The sequence below is a fragment of the Brassica oleracea genome, chromosome C6 (assembly GCF_000695525.1).
Source record: "Brassica oleracea var. oleracea cultivar TO1000 chromosome C6, BOL, whole genome shotgun sequence".
In the NCBI taxonomy this organism is placed as follows: domain Eukaryota; kingdom Viridiplantae; phylum Streptophyta; class Magnoliopsida; order Brassicales; family Brassicaceae; genus Brassica; species Brassica oleracea.
In genome coordinates, this window is record NC_027753.1 from 35,442,253 (window position 1) to 35,461,379 (window position 19,127).

The following is a 19,127-nucleotide window of genomic DNA, read 5'->3' on the forward strand; positions in this document are numbered from 1 at the left end:
GTATATGATATATAATTAAATTTAAAGGATATTAACATAGAAATATAGTATTTTTTAATATGTATATTTATTAAATGAGGTTTCTACTTATATGATTTTATGATTATTTTCATATTTGTGTAACAAAAGTTTACACCAACGATTTTTTTTAGTGTGAAACGTTTAGTGGTTTCAATAATATATAATCATTTAAAAAAAAACAATGAAGATTTAAAAAGTAATATTAACTTTTCAATATATGTTCAACGCAAATATCAAATATAAGTATGTATTTTCATATGATGTATAGTTTAATTTAAACGATATGTATATATGTATTTTTATATGATGTATAGTTTAATTTAAACGATATGAAATATATATATATTAACATAAACATCTATTAAAATAAAATTATTTATTCATATGATTTTATAATCATTGTATCTTATTATAAAAAACAATTTAAACGTTGATCACAAAAGTTTATGTGAGATTTTCAACAGTTTTAGTAATTTATACCCGTTTTGAAAAATTAAAAATACATCATATACAAAAAAAAATCTAAATTTTTATTAAATGATTAATGTAATTGTGTAATTTATTTTAATAGTAAATAATTAGACAAAAATGATAGAAATTATACAGATTGTTAGCAAATCTTTATTATTTTAAATCATTAATTGTCATATACATCTTAATCATATTAGGTAATTCCGTAGGTTTTATTTAAGGAAAGAATATATAATAATTTCAATTTGATAAATAAATGGTCCATAATGGACATACTATATAATATAACACTAGGATAAGACCTGCACCTTGCGCAGAGTAAATTTATATGAAAATTATTTTAGAAATATCGTATGGAAAAAAAATAATATTATTGATCGAATTAATATATTTGGTCCTTAAAAAAATTTTTAAATTTTTTTTTGTTAATTACATAATTTTTTTACTAATGAACTGATCCCATTTTTAAAAATATTTTAGGTCAAAAAATAATTTATCGCATAAAAATCTAACGTTTAGGCCGAAAAATCTTATGCCTACTATTTGGTTACAATGGAACTATGTCAGCTCGGTTTTATATCATGATTTAGCAATTTAAAAGTTAATTATGGTTGAGAAATTTACATTCACTTGTCAATCCTATCTATCTTCGATATTTTTCTCTTTTTTTTGTCATTTTTGTTATTGCTCGATATAAATATTGATTTTTGAGTTTTATTCTCATTCTTTTTTTTATTTTGGCCTGAGATTTAAAAAATGGTTAAGATTCAAAATTATTAAAGAGATACATACTTAGGTTAAAATCTGCGTCTTGTGCAGAATAAATATTTATTTTATATTTTTCTGCATATTATAAAATAATAATTGTATATTAAATAACTAAGAAATCAGTTATTATCTTTTATATCATAAAACAGAAGTCAATTGACATTTCCATGAGTGACACGTCTCATTCACTTATTTTTATGTAATTTTTTAAAGAGTTAGTTTTTAAAAGAAATTCACAGGCTACGTAACCGAAAATGGTTCTTGCGATCCTAATTTTATGAAAATGCAAATTATTAAATCCCAGATTTTCTGAGATAATTACCAACACGTTCAATACTGAATTATCATCTGTAATTTTATAAACTAATTTTTAGCTTCGTTTTCTTCTTCTTCAGTTTGCTTTCCGGGGGTTGGAGTATAGCAAACAAAAATTGGATGCAGGTTTATAACTACCTTTTAATCCTGATTGAATAGTTTATTCTTCTCAAGTACATAATCTTTCTCATGATTCATCGTGAAGAGATGTCAGTTGAGTTCCTTCTATAGTTCTATTTCAGAGTTTAGTTCTTCAGAGGTGAAAGGAAAATCAAAGCATTGTCAACAAGGTAATTATAAATATAAGTAATTATACTATAAAAGTATTTTTGAGGTATATAGTTCAGTGTTTTAAAGCTTTTTCAGCAATAAATTTTGTTTTATTATAGTTATAGAGAACACGAAAGGCTAGGTCATCTAACCATTGACAACGTGAAAATGATGTATAGGTGCTGCTGAAAAAACTGAAAGCGAGGATGATATTATGGCTTTAGTAGAAGAAAGAAGTTTTTTTTTTGTTAACCGAGGGTCCCTGGCCGGGGCCCAGACATCCCTCGATGTCCGCAGCAGCCATGTCATTTCCACCCCAGAAGTAGCAGGGTGGGCCCGGGTGGCCCTTTTATTTTAATTTACTCGGTTTGGCCGGGTTTGAGTTTTTTTTTTTGCACATTCGTATCTTTTCTGTCGCGGAAGAGATGGGCGACTAATCAGATACATCCACGTCATACTTAATGTCGTGGCTTTTGACCGTTTTCACGAAAATACCCCTTTGAGTTAACTAATGAATACTTAACTTCTTCCCGGTAGGCTCGTTTTGGGTTTCTCTTCTCCGTCGTAAGAAATGGGGACCAATCTGAGATCCGTGATCTATGTATTTCTTCTCCTCTTCGTCGTCGTCTTCACCGTCAACGCTCAAAATCGGAGACCCAAGAATGTTCAGGTGGCTGTTAAAGCTAAGTGGCAGGGTACTCCTCTTCTCCTCGAGGCTGGGTAAATGCATCTCTTCCCTTCGTTCGATCTCCATTTTTAGTAAGTGAGATTCTCACTCGAGTGTTTCCGTTTTCTTGTGAACAGAGAGTTGATTTCGAAAGAATCGAAGCAGCTTTTCTGGGAGTTCAACGAAGCTTGGCTTGGTTCCGATGGAGATTCCGATTGTAAATCGGCTAGAGATTGTCTCCTCAAGATATCTACACAGGCCTCTGCGTTATTGGCTAAGCCCGTGGCTTCTCTTTTTCAATTCTCGCTTACTCTGAGATCCGCGTCGCCCCGGGTTGTGCTTTACCGTCAATTGGCTGATGAGTCTCTCTCTTCCTTCCCTCACGGAGATGATCCGTCAGCGAGTCACTGCTGTTGGGTCGATACTGGCTCTTCACTCTTTTACGATGTTGCGGATCTCCTCCCCTGGCTCGCTTCTCCTCCTACGTATGCTCTGATGTTCTCTCTTCCTTTGGGTTAAAGATCACAATTTGATTTTTTTCTTTCTCTAAGCTGCATTTCGTTTGATGCCAGTGCTGGAGGAGACGCTGCTCAGGGGCCTGAGCTCTTTGACTTTGATCACGTTCATTTTGATTCGAAAGCTGGAACTCCAGTTGCTGTTCTATACGGGGCTGTTGGGACTGATTGCTTTAGGGAATTTCACCTCTCGCTTGCTCAAGCCGCTAAGGAGGTCTTTCTTTTATTACTGTCTTGATAAGTTGATACAACTTCAGGCTCATTTTCCAGGGATTCCATTTCTTAGCGTGTTTCTGCTTTTATTGTGTGCATTCTAACGAAGCCTTAGTTTTTTTACAGGGGAAAGTTACGTATGTTGTTAGACCAGTATTACCTTCTGGCTGTGAAAGCAAAACGAGGCCCTGTGGTGCTATAGGGGCAAGGGATAATGTTAGCTTAGCTGGTTATGGTGTGGAGCTTGCTTTGAAGAACATGGAGTACAAGGCAATGGATGATAGTGCTATAAAGAAAGGTTAGCGTCAGCTCAATTTTTTGTGTCATTTCGCCACCGGAACTTTGAAAGGAAAAGCTTATTTTTATCAGTTACTTGTTCAGTATGTTCTTTCTGTTACTTGTGAATTTGCCACCCTTTAAGTGTTATGGCTATGAGTTTCAGGTATCACTCTTGAAGATCCCAGGACTGAAGATCTTAGTCAAGATGTTAGGGGTTTTATATTCTCTAAAATCCTGGTATGTTTAATTTGCAACATTAGTAGAATAATACATCCAAACATTTTTAAAAATTTAGTCCGTTTGATTTTTTTGTTTGTTAATGGATAAGAGAGGAATGGAGGAAAAATAGTTCGTAGCAGTATATCATTTTCTGCTGGGTAATCATTTGGGTCAGCGATTCTTGTTTTGTAGGACAGGAAACCCGAGCTAAGATCAGAAGTCATGGCTTTTAGGGATTATCTCCTATCATCAACTGTATCAGATACGCTTGATGTTTGGGAGCTCAAAGGTAGTTATGCATCCTGCATGTTTTGGCTTTTTGGTGATAGTAGAAGTTAATAAGTGTTTCATAATTTTCCTTCATTCTACAGATTTAGGACACCAAACAGCCCAGCGAATAGTCCATGCCTCTGATCCTTTGCAATCTATGCAAGAAATCAATCAAAACTTTCCAAGCGTTGTTTCTTCATTATCTCGCATGAAGGTATGTCATTGTTTATTGATGCTGTGATAACCTTAATCTGTTGGTTGAATTGTTTCTTTTGGTTCTTCTGATTCTAACCGTCTGGTTCATTTATGCAGCTCAATGAATCAATCAAAGAAGAGATACTTTCAAACCAGAGAATGGTTCCCCCTGGCAAGGCTTTGTTGGCTCTGAATGGTGCCCTGTTAAACATTGAAGATATGGACCTATACATGTAATACCTTTTTGCACATGGTGATTTTGTCTTGATCAAGGCATATATAGTGTAAATTAATGGTCCTTTTCTTGAAGTGAGAATGTTTTTATGGTTTGTAGAGCGGAAATTATGTTATTTTTTCCCTCGCTCTGCCTAAGTCCACTTTAGCTTTAGTATGGCCAGAGCTAGTTTCCCGTCTTTCAGTTTACTTACATTTCGTTATCTGTTTTGCTGTATTGGTTTTCGTTTTAAAAGCTAATATGTCTACGTCGTGGGTTATAGTTCCTCTCCAATGATTGTCTGATCCTCTCGTCTGTAGGTTGATGGATTTGGCTCATCAGGAGTTGTCCCTGGCCAACCAGTTTTCAAAGCTTAAGGTACTCTTTACCGACTGTGCGCGCTTAAGCTTTGAAAAAAAAAATAAAAGTTTGGGTTTATATAACATGGAGGAAATATTGAAATGATACAATTTTGATGAAGATTTTCGTCTATTTAGGACTCTGATCTCTGATTACTCTTGTTGTGGATGTGCTAACATATATATGCAATTGTCAGATACCTGATGGAGCCATACGGAAACTTTTACTAACTACCCCTCTCCCGGAGCCGGATTCATATCGGGTTGATTTCCGTTCTGAGCATGTTAATTATCTCAACAATCTGGAGGAGGATGATATGTACAAGCGCTGGCGGAGTAATCTTAACGAGGTAATTAGTACAGCTGGCATAATTGAGGATACTAATGCTATTCTTTTGTGAGCAGTGTGCAATTTAAAAATGATATCTCTAATTATCTGTATTTCTCTCACGTTGTATTAAGATTTTGATGCCTGCCTTCCCTGGGCAACTACGTTACATCCGAAAGAACCTATTCCATGCAGTTTACGTCATTGATCCAGCCACTGTCTGCGGTCTTGAGGCAAGTCTCACATATGCCCTTTTCTGGCACTGCCGGCCCTTCTTCTATTCATGAGTACAGAGCGTTTGAACTGACTAACTAATGTTGGAATGTTACAGTCCATTGACACACTAAGATCTTTATACGAAAACCAAGTCCCTGTGAGATTTGGGGTGATATTATATTCCACTCAACTAATCAAGAATATCGAGGATAATGGTGGTCAAATCCAGTCTTATGATGCAGAGACAAATGCCCACGTTAAAGAGGACATATCCACTACGGTATTCACCTCTCTTTGGAATAAGTTTACTGCTTTCAAGTTCCCAGCGTTGAATTTTTGTTTTCCGCATTAAGATGCTTGTTTGTATTATGTTATTTTTTATTGTTTTGCCGGAGGATGAAACTAAGAATGAATTTTTTTTCTGATGATAAACTCTATTTGCAGATCATACGTCTTTTTCTGTACATCAAGGAGCACCATGGGATTCAAACAGCTTTTCAGTTTTTGGGAAATGTAATATACACTAACATTTACTCATAGCTAGAAGCGTCTTGAAGTATCCCAAACGTTAGTTGCTGAACATCTTCATGTTGGTTCACAGGTAAACAGATTAAGGACTGAATCTGCTGATTCTTCCGAAGAAGACACTGAGCAGCAGCATGTCGATGGAGCATTTGTTGAGACAATTTTGTAAGTACCCTGGATATTTAGAATCACTGTTATACCATCGCAGATCTATGTTAATATCTATTTTCAAGGGAAATTTAGATTGTACTCCATAGCACTCCTAACGTTGGATCTTTTCTTTTTCAGACCAAAAGTTAAATCACCACCTCAAGAGATATTGCTGAAACTACAGCAAGACCACACTTTGAAGGAGGCATCTGAAGCAAGCTCCATGTTTGTTTTTAAGCTGGGTCTGGCGAAACTGAAGTGTTCATTTTTGATGAATGGCCTTGTCTTCGATTCTGTTGAGGTACTTTTGTGCATCTTTGTTAATATGTAAGGTTCTAATATCTTGACAGTGCTTATTACAAATCTTCATAACGATTGTACATACAAACCATTTGCTACTTTGATTTGCATCAAATTTGACGTCTGCATACTAAAAGCTTTTGATTTTTTATCGCAATGATTTTTCTAAGACGACTGGAAATTGGTTCATGATGTTAGCTCTTGTCTCTCCAGGAAGAAACTCTTTTAAATGCAATGAATGATGAGCTTCCCAAGATACAAGAACAAGTTTATTACGGCCAGATAGAATCCCGTACTAATGTTTTGGACAAACTGCTTTCGGAAAGTGGTCTTAGCCGGTATAATCCACAGGTAGGGAATTTTACTAGCAGCATTTTTTTGTAATTTGTTTATGTGCTTGTTCATTACTGATTTCAAGAAGAGTCTGTCTTCTCATTATTGCATTGTTTGTAGATTATTGGCGGAGGAAAAAACAAACCCAGATATGTGTCACTGGCTTCATCTACCAAGAGTGGGGAATCTATGCTGGATGATGTTAACTACTTGCATTCTTCTGAAAGTAAGTAACCGTACATTTACATAGTCAACAGCTTCTTGTCCATATCTTCTCAGGCAACTAATTGGTATATATCTTCTTATCTGACAATTCCAGCTTCAGACGATGTGAAGTATGTGACTCATCTCCTTGCTGTTGATGTCACCACGAAGAAAGGAATGAAATTGTTACATGAGGGAGTCCGTTACCTGGTGAGTTGATATACCAATAGCTTCTTGTGACGTTCTTTACATCTCGACCCTCGGTTGGATCCACCCATGTTATTGATGTTCTTGCATTTTCATTCAGATTGGGGGTTCCAAAAGTGCTCGACTTGGAGTTTTATTTAGTAGCAGCCCGAATGTTGACCCATATAGCCTTCTCTTTATAAAGTTCTTTGAAATAACTGCATCATCATTTAGGTACGTCAGTTTTTGTTTTCATGTGATTGGTGATATGTGCTTGCAGATTGTCATTTCCTACCCTTAATCTCTGTTTGTTACGTTTGCTGTCTAATTGTTTGCAGTCATAAGGAAAAGGCCCTGCATTTCTTGGATAAACTATGCTCGTTTTATGAGCGTGAATATCTGTTTAAAACATCAGTGGAGTCAGGTAGCTCTCAGATGCCAATTGATAAAGTCCTTGAGCTTGCTGAGGAGTATGGGTTACCTTCTAAGGCGTACCAATCTCGTCTCGTAGAATCTTTGGATGAGGAATTACGTAAACGTATGATAAAGGTATGCTGCTTTAGAAGATTTCCTATCATGCCTGAAAAAACATTGATCCATTTTCCTCTGAAACAGCAATGATGTTAGCGATGGTTTTTTTGCTCACTATTGTCATGTAGGTTGCCCAATTTTTGTCTTGGGAACTTGGGCTTGAATCTGATGCAAATGCAATCATTTCAAATGGAAGGGTAAGTAAACCAATTTTTATCTGTCTGTTCAATATGTATTTTACTATATACCTACTCTTAGTAATAGTTTCAATTGTATAATTACGAACCTTCAGCATACTCAATTATATATATTGGTAGGTAATTTTTCCTGTGGATGAGAGGACATTTATGGGTCATGATTTGCACCTTCTTGAGTCGATGGAGATCAATCAAAGAGTAAAGCCTGTTCAAGAAATTATTGAAGGCATTGAATGGCAGGGTGTGGATCCTGATTTACTGACTAGGTATTGCAATTCATGCTTTAGCTGTTTCTCCTCCCCTTGCGCGCATAGTCTTTTCTACCAAACTAAAGCTTCAGAAAGTGTTTTTTTCCACCTTGTTCTTGGCGAGCAAAGCTTCTTTAGCTACACATTTCATGGGATATTGAAATTTTACTTGATAATAGGCTCGCCCTGTGCCTTTGAATTACCTATGGATCATATCCTTTTTCTTCTCCATTTAGATGTGGCTCTTGCTGCTTGTGTTTTGATATTGGCTTTATCTCTCTCTAAGCTTATAATTATTCTTGTATCTTCTTCCTCAAGGACGGATGATATCATGTGTGTTTTGAAAATATCTGATAGGATACAGCTCATCTAGGAATTGTCCCTTGTACGATTTGATAAATGGCTGATGGAAAATTTTTTTTCTTCTCTTTTTTCACATTTGCAGTAAATATTTTAGCGATGTTTTCATGCTTGTGTCATCTGCAATGGCAACACGGGACCGGAGTTCTGAAAGTGCACGATTTGAGGTTTTGAGCTCGGAATACAGGTATGTATATTGGGTCAGTTGGTAGATGCTTTTCTTTTTTATTGTGTTGGGAATCGAAGACTGTACAACTAAGATGACCATACGTTTTGTAGTGCGGTTCTGCTGGGAGATGAAAATGCAACTATACACATTGATGCTCTTATCGACCCTTTAAGCCCCACTGGTCAAAAATTAGCATCGCTTCTTCAAGTTTTACAGAAACATGTTCAGACAAGCATGAGGATTGTTCTGAATCCCATGGTGAGTAAAACATATACTGTTATTTAGAAATCTTTGCAAATGTCAAGCTTATTGTTTTGAGCCATGTATATGTTCAAAGGGCTTATTTTTATGGTTTTATGTGGTTAGTATTGTTGCTCTTGTTTAGATCAATATTTATATGATTTACAGCTGCCTTACTGATTTGGTTAATTATGAAGATATTTTATGTATAATATTCTGTTTCAAGGGTCACTATTTCGTATTGGCAAAAAAACATACATATTGTTCATGTGTCTGACCTAGAGTTCTTATTTCTTCTTGGCAGAGTTCCCTTGTGGACATTCCTCTGAAGAATTACTACAGATATGTGTTACCCAATACGGTATATCAAGTGAAAAGACCTTTAAATTACATGGCAATCCTGTTTTGTCAACATTCCCTGGCCAAATACTGATTCTGCTTATTTCTTTCAGGACGATTACAGCAGTACAAACTTTGATGTGGATGGGCCTAAGGCATTTTTCGCAAATATGCCATTGTCCAAGACTCTTACCATGAATCTTGACGTTCCAGAGCCATGGCTTGTTGAACCAGTAATTGCCATGTATGGTATTTTCCCCTTAAAAATATGATGTTCTTCTTGGCTCGAAATGTTTCACTGCGTTAAGGCATTTTTGCTTGTTTTGGTCTCTTATATTTTGCTGATGCTAACTTTCTTTTCTCTCTTCCGGATTTTTCCATGTCCAGTCACGATCTCGACAATATTTTGCTTGAGAACCTGGGAGATACCACTACGCTGCAGGCGGTTTTTGAGGTTGAATCTCTTGTTCTCACAGGTTAGCTTTTCTAAACTTTTTCTTCTACGCTGGCAGGATATTGTTCATGTTTTTATTGACAAAATCCTTGCACAGGTCATTGCTCGGAAAAGGATCATGAAGCTCCTCGTGGCCTTCAGCTCATTTTGGGAACCAAAAATAGACCGCATTTGGTTGATACTCTTGTAATGGCTAATTTAGGTTACTGGCAGATGAAAGTATCCCCGGGGGTTTGGTATTTGCAACTTGCTCCTGGTAGAAGCTCTGAGTTATACGTTTTGAAAGGAGGTAATGATGGGAGTCAAGACCAATCCTCATTGAAACGTATTACCATCGATGATCTGCGTGGAAAAGTTGTTCATTTAGAAGTAGTTAAGAAAAGGGGTAAGGAGCATGAAAAGCTGCTAGTTCCTACAGACGGTGATGATGGTGTGCAGCAAAACAACGAAGTAAGTACTTACTCCTACAGAAGATTTAACTATTAAAAACTATTGGTCTTTGAAAATACTTCTCCGATGATGCCTCTTGTTATAGCGGGGAAGCTGGAACTCAAATTTCTTAAAATGGGCGTCTGGGTTTGTTGGTGGTCGTCAACAATCGGTGAAGGAAGTTGCCAAAAAAGTGAGTAGCTTCTGTTATATGACTAACTCTTTTACATGTTGTAAGCTTATTGCATCTCACTTATGCATGATTTTTAACACGTGGATTACCTTCGCAACAGTTTTAATCTTGTTATTTCTTTTTTTCGTCTTTTCAGGAGAATGAGAAGGGTGGGCGACATGGTAAAACGATAAATATATTCTCCATCGCTTCAGGACATTTGTAAGTTCAATTTTTTTTTTCTTGACTGCCTGACCACATACATTGATATATAGTTAAAGTGTGTTGAGCCATTATGCTTGGAAATGAAAAATAATTCACCACATCTATATGTGCCGAGACATTTTAGATAATCTTAATTACTTAACTGCATAACGCATTTGAAAAAGAAAATCATCTATGGTATTTCTACGTCTAGATATATCGTGTGCACTAAGAGTTTTTAAGTATATCATGTGAAGAGAAAAGTTTGATATATAATATTTTGGAACCATTCCGTTTCTGATGCCTAGACACTGCATATGACAGATACGAGCGTTTCCTTAAGATCATGATTCTCAGTGTCCTGAAGAACACCAATCGTCCTGTAAAATTCTGGTTCATAAAGAATTATCTTTCTCCTCAATTTAAGGTTTGTTCATTTTCTTCTTGGCATACACGTAATTTTGTGTTTGTGTCTATTTTTGTTTTTTTATATAATCTCTAGTGTGAATTTATCACCAGACTTTTAACCACGTCAACTTAATGCTTATCACATTCTACTCTTGCAGGATGTGATTCCACATATGGCACACGAATATAACTTTGAGTATGAGCTGATTACGTACAAGTGGCCTTCCTGGTTGCATAAACAGAAAGAAAAGCAACGAATTATTTGGGCTTACAAAATACTTTTCCTTGATGTTATATTTCCTCTCTCACTGGAGAAGGTACGGCTGATCCTATGCTGTTTTCATTTTTAACTTGCGATTTTTTATGCTTGGAATATGTCACTAAAGACATTCTACACGTATTCTGTAGGTTATATTTGTCGACGCAGATCAAATTATAAGGACAGACATGGGCGAACTGTACGATATGAATATAAAAGGAAGACCTCTAGCGTATACTCCTTTTTGTGACAACAACAAGGAAATGGATGGTTATCGGTTCTGGAGACAGGTAACCCATTAATCTATTTTTTCTTGTAGGGGTAATTGGTTTCCTTGCTGACATTCTCATTTGCTTGGAACAGGGTTTCTGGAGAGAACATTTACGTGGTAGGCCATACCATATCAGGTAGACTAACTAACTTCACTTGAATCTTGATGAATTGCTGCTTTTTCCATTTCTTGATGTTCCTTGTTTTATTCGTAGTGCTCTTTACGTTGTTGACTTGGTTAAATTCCGAGAGACGGCAGCAGGAGACAATCTAAGAGTATTCTATGAGACGCTTAGCAAGGATCCAAACAGTTTGTCCAATCTAGATCAGGCAAGTTGTTAAATATGGTTATGTACATTTGGTCTAGTAAGCACTATAACCTCTCTGATTATCGCACCATCGTTTTCCTATTTGGAAGCCTTAGCATGTGGAACTTATCCGTACTCATTTTCTAATGGCCTCAGTCGTTATATTTGTGCCTTGGGTTGACTTTATTTGATCTTCTGAAGCTGGATCTACCGCTCACATTGACTTGACCATCAGACTATACTCTGAATCTCTATAACTTTCTACTGCTGTTTTAGGGGTTATCTTCTTGAGCTCTAGGTTCAAAACTGTTAATTGGCATCGCATTATCTTGTTTCAGGATCTTCCTAATTATGCTCAGCACACTGTTCCTATATTTTCACTTCCCCAAGAATGGTTGTGGTGTGAATCATGGTGTGGAAACGCCACCAAATCCAAGGCCAGAACAATCGATCTATGCAATAATCCCATGACAAAGGAACCAAAGCTTCAGGTAACGATGGCTTGTCTAATCACACTAATCTAGATGCTTCCGAATTTCCCTGTAAAAGCAGTTGTTAAATCTGGTGGTTCTTGTACAGGGTGCCAGAAGAATTGTAACTGAGTGGCCCGATCTTGATCTCGAGGCACGCAAATTCACAGCAAAAATATTGGGTGAAGACATGGAACTCAACGAGCCAGTAGCTGCTGCTGCCACAGACAAGCCTAATCCTCCTCCATCAAGCGACATCTCTGTAGATTCAGAACAAGACTTGGAATCTAAGGATGAACTTTAAATGCAGGTTCCTGTAGCTTTTAAAGAGGAGAAGATAGCAGCATCAAGCGTTGTTTATTTACAATTGCTAGATAAGGTTTCTAGTATTTTTGTACCATTTTCCAAGACAAATTTTCAGCAGAACTATAGTTTAGCTGGGAGAGTGAACAAACAAACATAGTTCGCAATGTTCTGTTCAACATTATCTGAGGTAGATAAACCATATGCAGGAAAATAATAGCACTATCATATGATTATGTTTCACAACTGAATAATATCAAAAGTTGACACTGCTATGATTAACAAGTATTGTATAACATATTATGTTCTAAAACATACAGATAATGCTCAAGTTGAGAGAGACAATAGATTCAAAAATACGTTAGGCTCTTTGTTCCCAACTAAGCACATAACATGACTCGTTCTACAGCTTTGTAAGGAGGCGGCAATACATTGTGCACATCAGCAAACACATTATCTTCTCCACTCTCTGGACTTTCGGAAATAGGGAAATCCAAGACAGAGTCCGGGATCGCCTTCAAGCTTTCCTCCAGCAACGATCCAACCGTCTGCAATATAGAGAATTCAACAATCATCACACGTTACAAACTTTCTAAGATGTTACCAACGAAAATATCATACTTGCATGCACTCCTTACCTTGCATTCTTTGAAAGCAGCGTCTGCTCTTCGCTTCCACAAGCTATTTCCATTCTCTGAGTGGAAGATGTTTAGCAGAGGCTGCAATGAATTGTAACATTTTTTCAGTTCACTCACACACAAGGCTCGTATTAGTTAAACACACACAACCTACTGCTTACCTTCACCAAATCCCTCACATTAGGCCTCCCATTTCCTTGTGTTCCTAAGACAGAATCTGCGTATACTTGATATTGCTCAAGAACCTGCCCAACACTCAAGAGACATCAGAATGTTTTTTCATCAGCAAATTGACAGGTTTGGGAGACAAAGCAACTTAAAAGCTGAATATTCCTTGGAACCTGTCTGCGTGTAAGGCCACTACTTGGAACACCATAAACTGCAGTGTCAACAAGTCCTAAAGTCTGCCAGGGGCTGACAAGGATAGAAAGCGGATCAAAGAGGATAAAAGGGCTTTGATATAGAGCTCAGATGAACTGGGCTAAAATGTTCACATACTTGTTGTATGCAGCGCGGCCTACCATGACTCCATGAGCTCCTTCCTTCAGTGCAGCGTTTACCTTACAATCACAACATATTTCTCAGTCTTACTCGGCTAGAAACCATGAGGGCAGAACAGAAATCTAGTCTCTACTATACCAATTGGTCACCTTCGATACAGAAGTAATGCCTCCATTAATTGTGAATTTTAAGTCCGGGAAGTCACGCACAAGGGCATAGTAGTACTCGTACCTAAACTACGCCCAAAAACAGGTGATGTCAACGACTTGATTACTCTTCAGAAGACGGCAACCAAGATGCAAGTAATTGTAAAACATACTTTAGAGGAGGGATTCTCCGGTTATCAGCAGGGCTTATTCCACCAAGCAATGCCTTGCGTGAATGTACAATGAAATGTCTGGTTGGTGACAGAGTAGAAACCTTGTAAACAAAGTCACCTAACAGTAAAAGGAAATGGTGTATTAGTTCATCCAGACACAAGCCCATACGATACTCCAAAAAGCATTTGTAACAAACAAGAAAAACTCACAGAGCTCATCATAGGAATCATGATCGTCTACACCAATTCGACATTTCACAGTGACAGGGACGTTGGTATTATCAGCAATGGCAGACATTGCCTCTCCAACAAGCTTACAAACAAAAACTACAAAACGTGAGTAAGAAAGAGAGACCAACCTAAAGAAAGAAAGAACATATATATATATATATATATCTTGAAATTCATGAGTAGGAGTAAAATACCTTGGGGTTGAGCATGAGGCTAACACCAAAGCATCCATGTCCAGCTACCTTAGGACTAGGACACCCACAGCTATCTCAACAAAAAAGAAAACAAACACAGTTTAAGTTTCTTGACTCCATACGCAATACAGAGCAAAAAAGAAACTAACTTGAGATTGATTTCGTCGTATCCATAAGCATGAGAAAGCTTAGCAGCTTTTGCAAGGCTTTCCACATTGCTCCCACCGAGCTGAAGAACAATAGGATGTTGCTGCGGAGGAAACGCCAAGAACCTGTCCTGATGCACACAAGAAGGAGACATGTCTGACAAAGACAAGGACATGCCAATTGTCATAGGATGAGTTAAGTAATAAATACCAAATTGGTTTGCTGGTGAACAAGAGTTTGAGCAGCAATCATCTCAGTGTAAAGCCAAGCGTGCTTTGTTATGATGCGAGCAAGCGTCCTGTAATGATTATCCGTCCACTCCATCATCGGTGCGACGCTGAAAGGAGGTAAAGAGAAGGCTTTTAGTGAGGACAAGAATCAAGAAGTTAGCTGGGGAAGCTGAGAACGAGAGAGAGGGAGCAGACCTGAATAAAGGAGGAAGATAAGGAGATGAGGAATTGGTGGAGAATCTAGCGGCAGTGGGTTGCTTGAGTACCGGAGAATGAAAGCGGCGGAGAGAAGAGCACTTGAACATCTCCGAGACATTAGGTCGAACACTTGGTAGGCACCACATTTAGGCTCGTCGGAGAGGATAACGAAACGACTGTTGGAAACAGAAGAAATAAATGCTCTCATCCTACGAGAAGTCGTAACAAACGGCGTCGTTTCCAGAATTAAATTAAATTGATTTGATTTCACCCAATTTGAACCGATAGCGAACCAAAAACCGAGATATGTATTGGAAAATTGTCAAACAAACCTCTGAATTTTTAAAACAAAGCATATTTAACGGTTTTCTCTTCTTGTTTTTCTTTCTTTTGCTTGAAATTTTAATCGTCTTTTTTTACACAGCTATTTCTTCAAAATAAGTTCTTAGAAAGATTATTATAGCAAAGAGGAATGATCTCAATACCACGACATTGTAAACAACAAATTTCAGTGTCTTTACGAACCGTTTTCAGTGGAGATTCTTGACATGTTTGCATTTAATCCGATTCAAATTAAAATCTATATAATTTGATCCATATTGATCCCAAAGCTATACAACTTTGATCGATAAAACTAACATTTGATGGATCAAAAACTATAACAAGCTATAGTAAAGACCTAAATTTGACTAAACACATTTCTATTGATACACAATTAATGGTTGATTTTTTTTTGTGTATCAAAAGGGTTTGATCAACAAAAAACGTAATCAAAACAACCGGTATTTGAAAATAGAAACTTAAAATGTCTCAAGTGAAATTTCAGAGTTTTTTTTACTTCATTTTGAAAGTATAAGGTTTGTTTTGCAAATTCCATTTGAATTGTTTAAAACACACAAATGGATTTTGTATTTGGTATTTTGAGTATAACATTATATGAATCTGATCTGAATCTAAAGATGTATACAAAACCTAAAAAATCTAAAATTGAATAAATATTTGAAATTTGAATAAGTATACAAAATAAGTTTTAGAATCTAAATAAGTAATTCAATTTCATATTTATTTTACTAAACTTAATGTATTATCCATGGAAACAGAAATTCGGATAAAATTGATGGATGTCTTACATCGTGGATTTAATATATATTCTCAAAGAGGTTTGCAAAAACCATTAAACGTGAATGTTCAACTAGTATGTGGATTTAATATATATCTTTGTATGTATGCTTTGAAATTAATTTGGTTAAAAAAGTTATTTCAGCTGATGACAAAAAAACTGTGAGTTATATAAATCAGCACTGAAGAATGAAGATAATATAGTTACTATAATAAATTCGGAAATGATGCATGTTTTATGTGTTTGTAGGATGTCATGTCTAATGCACATGAACAATTTCTTTAAGAGATTCATGTTGTTGCATGTGTTAGGTACATTAAAACATCTAGTTTTAAATATGAGAACTTTCTCAATGCTATGTAATTAAGAAAATTAGACTCATTGATTTGAGGATCCAAAGAAATTCATTGTCTTAAAAAATGGCTAAGCATTCTCATGATTATCTTGGTGTGGTGGAACAAATTATTGTGGAGAACATCTAGAAATTTAATCAAGTAGTTTAGATTTTGTTATGCACTATTTATGACCATAGTCAGGTGTACTAATGGTTTCATAATTTTTATAAGAAAACTTGCAATCTAAGAGTCATCTCGCTCATTCTCAATTTGTGCCATCATCACTTCATAGGAAAAAAAAAGTATGTTTTGTTAATCAAGCTAGAACAGAACAAGAAAACAGGTGTGTTACTGAAAAGCTCTGTATTCTTAACCCTTAGAAAAACTTACTTCTACAATGTCTTAAATAGATGAATCAATAACAAAGATCCTAAAAATATTGAGCTTCCAAACTTCTCGGAAGACTTGTTCAAATAACAACATACTCTAGCGAGAAGATACGTCAATACAATCTTCAAAAATGTCCAGGTATGTGGTATGAAGAAGCGTCCATCACTGTCAACTAGACGCACCCAGTATGGTAAGCAACGATACAAAAGATTCTTTGTAAAACTACCACCAAATTCTCAACCGTATTGATTATATTGTATGTTATTTTTTTAATTCTTTTAATTAACATCATTGATAACAAAAAATTCTCTATTGTTGTGTTTAAATCTTCACCATTATCACACATATACAAACCATGTGCCAAATCAAAAGATCTCGTGGTTTAGATCAAGGTTTGAGGAGATGATGTTGCTATTTTTAATATGTTTTTACCTATAAGAATATGTTATTTAAAAAAATATGAGATTCTCATATTTTTTTTCATAAATCAAAATAGCAATATAACATGAGATAACCCGGCTAAGATCTAACCATAATTAGATTAGATTTTGAAAACATGAAATCAATAGTAATGATAATTAATTATTAATAATCTTACTTAAGTCTTACCATAGTTAGTCTATATTTAAAGTTGATTAGTAATAAACTAGGTGGTGTTGCTCGTGAATTTGCGGATATAAATATTGTAAGAAAAAATATATATTATGTATATGATGTCATAAATTTTGAATAATAATTAAAAACATTAAAATATATTTTTTAGCTTCAATTAGTTTGAAAATCAATCGTAAAGTTTCTATAAATTTGATGTAAAAATAACTGATGAATATTTAGTAATAACAAATACTTGTGGAATTATATATGTAATTATCAAATTAATTTCTCCAACATGTATTATGCATCTTCTTCGGTCTCTTATCTTATTTTTCTCGTTATCATTTCGTTCTTTTTATTAAATTTTTGCTAATGTTTTCCTAATTTTTTACATATTTTTGCCAAATATTTATTTCTCTCTCTAAATAGTAATATAAAACATACAATCAACGAACCAAAAATCCATCTTAGATTTTTTTTCAATCATAACATTAACTTATTCACTATATTATTTTTCAAAGAAGGTTTTGAAATCCTCCTCGAACTTGAAGACATCATAGATAATTTGATGCACTTCCATCAGCAACAAGGGGAATCTACTAGCAAAATACTTACCCACTTTTGTTTTACTGTCTCCCACAATAGCCTAACACATCAACAAAATTCAAATTAGGTGTGTAAAAATTGTTTTGAGAGATATATGTTTTAAAAGACAAACCTTGATATTGGAAGAAAGTCCACCGTTGTGTACAATGGTATTACACACAAGCCGTACTAAATCGGTCGGATGTTGACGGTTGACGGTTGTAGCGACTCAGTTTCTTCTTTTCTTCATCATCAATGTGAGATATTAATTTGTTATCTAGTAACACATCCCATGTCTTGTGACCCTCCCTAACCACTTTTTCACTAGCGCACACTGATTGGATAAAGATTGGGTACCTCGCTTCCAAAGTTTGGTTTTTAAGACACAAAAGGGTTCACTAGCTTGATCAAACAAGAAGTTCATTTTCTATTGTGTCCAAAAGAATGAATGGGCAAGTGCTTCTTTTACAGATTACTGCAAATATTAACATTTTGTGAGACATAAATCATTCTAAATAACTACTAGTCAATAAAAAAAAGGAAGATGACATTAACGGTACTTGCAGTTTAATTCCGACAACAACCTACAAAGTCTGCCAGATTTGTCCTTGAAGTCTGCATCATCTTTGTACATATGTCTACCTTGCGCTAGCATATATGTCACAACGAGACCAAGGGCGAAAACATCATTTTCAATACCTTCATGAGGGTCACACTTTCTAGAAGACTGAAGTGTCGGATTCCTCATTGCGATGCCTACTGAGTCTAAGATCTGCAATCTTTGCAGCAACAGTATCCCCCTTAGATACTATAACTAATGTTTTGGGATTCAAATTGCCATGGATATAATACATATCGTGCATATCCGCAACATCCTATTTGTAAAACTTAGTTGTTTCTTCAAAATAGTTCTTTAAGAACGATTATTATAACAAATATGAATGATCCTAAATACCACAAAATTATGAACACAAATGATGATGTTTTTACAAATTGTTCTCAGTGAAATTTCTTGACATACATGCATATGATCCGATTCAGATTGAGAGCTATACAAGTTTCATATTGATCCAAAAGCTACACAAATTTGGTTGGTAAACTAAAATTTGTTGGATCAAAAGTTATATTAAGCGGTGGTAAAGACCTAAATTTGACTAAACACATCTCCAATGAATTATTTTATTTGTTCACTCCAAAATAAAATAGAATTATACTTCAATTATCTTTTATGTTGGAGTAATCACCAACATAAAGCATTTCACTAGA

At 35.5% G+C, this 19,127-nt stretch overlaps 2 protein-coding genes across 3 annotated transcripts; one reads left to right on the forward strand and one right to left on the reverse strand.

Annotated features, from left to right (window-relative positions):
• Nucleotides 1-2,345: 2,345 nt before the first annotated feature.
• On the forward strand, nucleotides 2,346-12,625 carry LOC106300012 (UDP-glucose:glycoprotein glucosyltransferase). Of its 2 annotated transcripts, XM_013736051.1 has the most exons (37): nucleotides 2,346-2,565; nucleotides 2,650-2,997; nucleotides 3,085-3,241; nucleotides 3,367-3,538; nucleotides 3,683-3,756; nucleotides 3,931-4,027; nucleotides 4,110-4,222; nucleotides 4,321-4,436; nucleotides 4,738-4,795; nucleotides 4,974-5,126; nucleotides 5,239-5,337; nucleotides 5,436-5,600; nucleotides 5,765-5,833; nucleotides 5,922-6,010; nucleotides 6,134-6,296; nucleotides 6,509-6,646; nucleotides 6,749-6,854; nucleotides 6,948-7,042; nucleotides 7,140-7,252; nucleotides 7,357-7,567; nucleotides 7,678-7,746; nucleotides 7,867-8,012; nucleotides 8,440-8,541; nucleotides 8,634-8,781; nucleotides 9,068-9,124; nucleotides 9,216-9,346; nucleotides 9,490-9,578; nucleotides 9,654-10,006; nucleotides 10,092-10,178; nucleotides 10,315-10,379; nucleotides 10,686-10,788; nucleotides 10,928-11,086; nucleotides 11,178-11,318; nucleotides 11,392-11,435; nucleotides 11,514-11,628; nucleotides 11,945-12,097; nucleotides 12,186-12,625. In XM_013736051.1, the coding sequence occupies exons 1-37, from the start codon at nucleotides 2,417-2,419 to the stop codon at nucleotides 12,378-12,380; spliced, it is 4,842 nt and encodes a 1,613-aa protein (XP_013591505.1). In that variant the 5' UTR covers nucleotides 2,346-2,416; the 3' UTR covers nucleotides 12,381-12,625. The 2 variants fall into 2 exon arrangements, with proteins under 2 accessions (XP_013591505.1, XP_013591506.1); XM_013736052.1 differs by lacking the exons at nucleotides 5,239-5,337; nucleotides 5,436-5,600; nucleotides 5,765-5,833; nucleotides 5,922-6,010; nucleotides 6,134-6,296.
• Nucleotides 12,626-12,654: 29 nt separating this feature from the next.
• Nucleotides 12,655-15,043, reverse strand: LOC106300013 (tRNA-dihydrouridine(20/20a) synthase). The gene is made up of 12 exons (XM_013736053.1): nucleotides 14,835-15,043; nucleotides 14,620-14,746; nucleotides 14,412-14,539; nucleotides 14,263-14,332; nucleotides 14,048-14,150; nucleotides 13,838-13,955; nucleotides 13,668-13,749; nucleotides 13,516-13,577; nucleotides 13,359-13,431; nucleotides 13,179-13,262; nucleotides 13,018-13,098; nucleotides 12,655-12,927 (listed from the first exon to the last, which is right to left on the reverse strand). The coding sequence occupies exons 1-12, from the start codon at nucleotides 14,981-14,983 to the stop codon at nucleotides 12,760-12,762; spliced, it is 1,245 nt and encodes a 414-aa protein (XP_013591507.1). The 5' UTR covers nucleotides 14,984-15,043; the 3' UTR covers nucleotides 12,655-12,759.
• Nucleotides 15,044-19,127: the final 4,084 nt, after the last annotated feature.

Excerpts from the sequence above, each read along its gene's own strand:
- LOC106300012 (XM_013736051.1), top strand. The coding sequence starts at position 2,417 with ATGGGGACCAATCTGAGATCCGTGATCTATGTATTTCTTCTCCTCTTC. Across the intron at positions 5,127-5,238 it reads GGCGGAGTAATCTTAACGAG|ATTTTGATGCCTGCCTTCCC; the intron begins GTAATTAGTACA and ends CGTTGTATTAAG. Across the intron at positions 7,253-7,356 it reads ATAACTGCATCATCATTTAG|TCATAAGGAAAAGGCCCTGC; the intron begins GTACGTCAGTTT and ends AATTGTTTGCAG.
- LOC106300013 (XM_013736053.1), bottom strand. The coding sequence starts at position 14,983 with ATGTGGTGCCTACCAAGTGTTCGACCTAATGTCTCGGAGATGTTCAAG. Across the intron at positions 14,333-14,411 it reads TACGACGAAATCAATCTCAA|CTGTGGGTGTCCTAGTCCTA; the intron begins GTTAGTTTCTTT and ends TTGTTGAGATAG. Across the intron at positions 13,432-13,515 it reads GGCCGCGCTGCATACAACAA|CCCCTGGCAGACTTTAGGAC; the intron begins GTATGTGAACAT and ends TATCCTTGTCAG.